Consider the following 6,000-nt stretch of genomic DNA (forward strand, 5'->3'; position numbering starts at 1 on the left):
TTCAGACAACCTTAGTGTCACAATCCCTCCTAATCCACTAACAGCTGTGTTTGGTGGGCTTACAGAGGGGCTTAAAGTGGAGAAGGACAAACAAACTGGAATGGCCTTTACCTCACTATTAGCACGTAGACTTATCTTGCTCAATTAGAAGAATCTTAACTCTCTTATTCTAAGTCAGTGGGTACCTGATGTTATATTCTGTTTGAAACTGGAAAAAAATAAATTCTCATTTAGAGGATCTGTGCAGAACTTTTTAAAAACCTGGCAGGATCGGATCAATAACATTATAGAATAAACATTTAAATTGAGGAAGTGGATTTTCTTCCCTTATTTATTTTAATTCATTTTAGTTATTTATTTATTTATGTATGTATGTGTGTATGTATGTAATTATTTACTTATTTTTCCTCTATTAAGTTATGCTCTGTTGGCCTTGCTCTCTTTTTCATGGATTGGGGTTGATTTGATGTGAACTTAGTTTTATAAAATTTGGCTTACTTATATGGAATGTTATTAGATTTAAGATATTCAATAAAACACTTAAAAAAAAAAAGCAACACGTGTAGTGCCTAAGGCTTATTGTGAAAATTCAATAAAACCAGGAGATGCCTGAATAGAGGAGTCGGGAATAGCGAAGGGTCAGAACCCAGGGATCAAAACTAAAAAGGCATCCGTTAATCGAAGGCAAAATGATGTCGGAAAAACCAGAAAACAATCCTAGCGCTGGCTGGGGCCTAATTGAATAAAAAGCTAACTACGATAAAGTGAACCAATTCATAGAATGCCCACCAAAGGGACAGCAGGTAGTAAAGCCGTAGCAAATTTGTAATGTGGCTTCCATGTCATCACAAGTGCGACTAATGCTGTCATGTGACGTATCCTGACAGTGTCGCATAAATGAGAAAATCTAAGTGGAAATCAAATTGAACTCTTTCAGAAGGAGGCTAAATAAACAATAAACCAGAATATGCATGTCAGGGAAAAAACTCAAGTACACTAAAATATGACCACAAAAGGTGTTTAATGCAACAAGGGGATGTCACCAGCACCATCAGCAGTTCATATGGGTGACTTGGCATGACTAACGAGGTCACAATATTCAACTTCTTATTACTCTCATTTTATCTCCGAGGCTTGTATTCATTTTAGTGCTTTGCATGGCCTCCTTCTGCTGTATTTTTCTTTCTGCCTTCCAGATGTCCATCGCTTTTTCTAACCATGTGGTCATATTGATGATGTAGTGGAGTACCAGTTGGTAATGGAAATGCTTTCATTTTATTTAGGATGGTGTTCTGCTCCAAAGACTCACCTGAATTTATGTTAGACCAAGCACTCACCTTTGTCAGGTGCCAAGAAGGATGGAAGAGACAACCAAACAGGTACTGCAGATTTGACTTGACTAGTTTTTCATTCAGTCAGGCAGGCCTTATTTTATATATAGTGCCTATAAAAAGTCTTCACCCCCCCGAGAAGTTTTCACATTTCATTGTTAGAAAACTTTCAGTGGATCTAATTTGGGTTTTTTGAAAGTGATCGACAGAAAAAGATTGTTTTATATAAAAATGAAGGCAGATATCTGCAAACTGGCCTAATTATTGACAAATATAAAACACACAATAACTGATAGCAGAAGTATTCACCCCCTATGCCATCTCTGCTGCAGCCATTGGCTTTAGAAGTCCCAAAATTAGTTCAGTGGGGGTCACCAGTCTGGGTTTTACCTTGATTGTAGTATAAATGCACCTCAGCGTGGAAGGGACAAGTTGTGGTGAGTCAGTATGGTGGGTTGGCCTACACAATGAAGACAGAAGAACATGCTGAGCAACTCCATGAAAAGGTCAAGTCAGTGGATGGAGACAAGAAGAAATCACTGAATATCTAATTAAATCAATTATGAAGAAATGGGAGGAGGATCGATAGATAGATAGATAGATAGATAGATAGATAGATAGATAGATAGATAGATAGATAGATAGATAGATAGATAGATAGATAGATAGATAGATAGATAGATAGATGTGACCGGCAGTATATGATCGATTTTAATTTTAGGATAGATAGATAGATAGATAGATAGATAGATAGATAGATAGATAGATAGATAGATAGATAGATAGATAGATAGATAGATAGATAGATGTGACAAGCAATATATGATCGATTTTAATTTTAGTATAGTTGGCAGGATAGATAGATGTGAAAGGCACTATATCATAGATTTTAATTTTAGTATAGTAGGCAGGATCGATAGATAGATTTTAATTTTAGTATAGATAGATAGATAGATAGATAGATAGATAGATAGATAGATAGATAGATAGATAGATAGATAGATAGATAGATAGATAGATAGAAGTGACAGGCAGTATATGATCAATTTTAATTTTAGTATAGTTGGCAGGATAGATAGATGTGAAAGGCACTATATCATAGATTTTAATTTTAGTATAGTAGGCAGGATCGATAGATAGATTTTAATTTTAGTATAGATAGATAAATAGATAGAAGTGACAGGCAGTATATAATAGATAGATTTTAATTTTAGTATAGTAGGCAGGATAGATAGATGTGAAAGGCACTATATCATAGATTGATTTTAATTTTAGTATAGTAGGCAGGATTGATAGATAGAAGTGACAGGCACTATATGATAGATTTTAAATTTAGTATAGTAGGCGGGATTGATAGAGAGAGAGATCAATCTCCTCATGTCTGTGCTCTGGTTTTCTTCTCACAACCCCAAGACATACACGTCTGTTTCACTGATGATTCTGCATTGATCAAGTGTGTGTGAGTGATTTCCATCTTGTGCTCATTGCTTCTAAGGAGGGCTCCATCCATAATGATGATAGTTAAAGAACTATCACTCAGAGTTTAGTGAAAATGGAGTAATACACAATGCTTAACAACCTGACACCAAACAATTTAGTGAAAAAGAAAAATTAGGGGATAGAGACAAGAAAATATCTAAATCACTAAATATCTGGTTATTTCAATCGTGAAGAAATGGAAAGAGTATGGAAGGGTGTAAATCTGGTAGAGCAGACCGTGTGCAGAAACCGAGTGATGGTAAAAGAAGGCAAGTGAAGGAGGCCACCAAGGTTGGAACTCCATCAGAATTCTCATAGGTCTCTTGGTGGCCTCCTTCAGTCATTCTCTTCCTGAACGGTCACTAAGTTTTTGGAGATGATCCAGTGTCCTAGATTTGGATCTCACACACCCTGTGTGGCTTTTGCATGTTCTCTCCATGTGTGCACTTTTGGTTTTCGTGTCACTACCCCAAGACATACAAGTCTGGTTCACTGATGATTCTGATTTGGATGAGTTTGTATGAGTGATTTCCTTCTTGTTCCTAATGCTGCTAGGGTGAACTTCATCCCCATTTCTGAATTTGTCAATGCGCAGGAGCATAATGATGATAGCTGAAGAACATTTGCTCTCGGTGTTTAGTGAAAGTGGTGTAATGCTCAATGCTTAACAACCTGACTTTATCTTTTTTGCAGACCTGCAACCAAAACACACTGAGCGTCAACTGTGAGCTGCTATCGAGGAGTGTTTTCATGTGAATTGTCCTGTAAATATCTGGAAAAATATGTTCATATTTGTTTGTGTAAATATACTGTAGTAAAGAAAGAATATTTGCACCAAGTAGCAGTGGTCCAGTGGGCATGAAAAGTGGGGTACAAACTGGAGACCAATCAGCAAATGTCCTTTCAAGTGGAGTCAGAAATGCCAGATTGACATTGAATGAAGTGTGGGAGTTGGTAGAGAATCGCTGTACCAGCATCATTTCTCAATTAGTATCTAGTATTTTTCTGTGAAATTTCCTTTTATAATCTCCCTGTTGATAGTAGACTGATGGTGTTCCGAATTCTTTAATTCTAAAGTAGTTTTGGAAGCTCTGACAAGAAGTTTAAACCCCTGTAGGGAGATCAGTTATGGAATTTGTTATTGAGTTTAAAACTCTGACTGTAGATTCAAGGCGGAATTTTCTTTATTTCAATCTTAGGACCTCAAGATCCTGGGAATGTAATATTTCATTTTATTTTTTGTTGAATAATTTTAATAGGCAATTTCTGTGCCGATATCGTACTGCCATATTGTTTCTAGAGACGACACAGGCTGTTGGCCGCGTGGTACCTGAAATCGCCAAGCAAAACATAATGACATCCACAAGAAAGCGTCTCATCTTTGACTATACACCATTTCCATCTGTTACCCATGAATGTGCTCGTATTTGGCACTACAGCCCCGAAGACGTTTTACAAGAACTCGTAGGTGGCGTCCGTCTATAGAGCAGTCATATTTAGACATCAGCATGTTAAGCAATTGTGCCAGTTTGTCTGCTGCCACAGTTATATGGCATTCGGTGCCAAATTCTCAACAGCAGTTCTAATGTTTATGATGCTTCATCTATTGAAATGAGAGATGAAATGCATTTTATTATAATTAATAATAATAAATTACATTTGTGCAGTGATTTTCTCACTGCTCAAGGAGCTGTACATAGAGAGTTGGGAGCCACTTCAATCGTCACCAATGTGTAGCACCCATCTGGATGATGCGATTGCAGCCATTTTTGCGCCAGCGCACACGCTCAACACACATTAGCTATTAAGCGGTGAAAGGATGACAGAGATAGTTAGCCAATTAAAAACACGGAGTGATTAGGGGGCCAGAATGAATGAGGCATGATGGGCAATTTAGCCAGGACATTGGGGTATACTCTACTCTTTTTAAAAGATGCCTAGGGATCTTTATATGGCCGCAGAGAATCAGGACCTCCGTTTTACGTCTCGCCCAAAGTTACAGCACTCTATTTACAGCACTTTGTCCATGTCACACCACTGGCGCATTGGGATCCACACACAGACCACACGATCTCACCAACACCTCTTCCAGTAGCCACCCAAGCTTTTTCATAGATGATCTCCCATCTGTGTACGGGCTGGGGCTGAATATGCTTAGCTTCAGGTGGACAACCCGTTCTGAAGTGCAGGTTGGATGCTGTATGCATTGCAAAGCACATTCCAACAGGTGGCTCATTGCAAATGTTAACACTGAGTGCTTTCAACAGTAGATGTGCTGGACGGACAGAAGTTGGCCAACTATATATATATATATATATATATATATATATATATATATATATATATATATATATATATATATATATATATATATACATATACATATATACATATATAATATGTGTATATAGATAAATAGATGGATAGATGAATGTGAAATTTACTATCAAATAATTACAGATAGATCTGAAAGGTGCTATATAATAGATACATATGAAAGGGACTATATTATAAAAAGAGATGTGAAAGGCACTATATGATAGATAGATAGATAGATAGATAGATAGATAGATAGATAGATAGATAGATAGATAGATAGATAGATAGATAGATAGATAGATAGATAGATAGATAGATAGAATAGTAGGGGTGCCACCAAACCCCAGATACAGTCAAACCCAATACAATGATGGGTTCAAACTTTGTCCCTTTTATTACTCACAATACCTTATTGGACAGATAGGACCGGTCAAAGTACCAAATACACAGATAAATTCAAGTCATCTGCTCTCCTTCCAATCCTCCATGAGCTTTGTCCTCTGACTCGAGGTAAGGTAGTGGGCTCCCTTTTATGCTGGACCTGAGATTGCTTCCAGTATCACGGTAAAACTTGTTGGAAGCTTCTCTGGCTTATGTGGAAACCAGGATAGTCCTTCTCCAAAAGCACCTTCTGCAGGGTTGCACTTCTGCATACCAAATCCAATGCAACCCTGGGGGTGTCCAAAATGGATGTCCTGAGAGTGGACACTGCCACCTGTTGTACAAGGGAGGACAATAATAATAACAACAAATTTTAGTTATATAGCACCTTTTCCATGCTTAAGGCACTTAGAATGAACCAGCTGCAGGATGTTTCAGCCAGGTTGTGTCTCCACCCATCCAGTCCTTCCAGTACAGCCTACTGGCCAAG

At 37.6% G+C, this 6,000-nt stretch overlaps 1 protein-coding gene across 2 annotated transcripts in view; it reads left to right on the plus strand.

Moving 5' to 3' along the window:
* LOC114662831 (lipoprotein lipase) overlaps positions 1–5,163 on the plus strand; it is a 52,902-nt gene extending 47,739 nt beyond the window's left edge. For both annotated transcript variants that reach the window (XM_028816521.2, XM_028816522.2), the window contains 2 exons: positions 1,284–1,379; positions 3,504–5,163. In XM_028816521.2, coding sequence (XP_028672354.1) covers positions 1,284–1,379; positions 3,504–3,525 — 118 coding nt within the window. In that variant the 3' untranslated portion in view covers positions 3,526–5,163. The remainder of the gene's footprint in view (positions 1–1,283; positions 1,380–3,503) is intronic.
* Positions 5,164–6,000: the final 837 nt, after the last annotated feature.

Source organism: Erpetoichthys calabaricus, chromosome 12, assembly GCF_900747795.2.
Source record: "Erpetoichthys calabaricus chromosome 12, fErpCal1.3, whole genome shotgun sequence".
Taxonomy (NCBI): domain Eukaryota; kingdom Metazoa; phylum Chordata; class Cladistia; order Polypteriformes; family Polypteridae; genus Erpetoichthys; species Erpetoichthys calabaricus.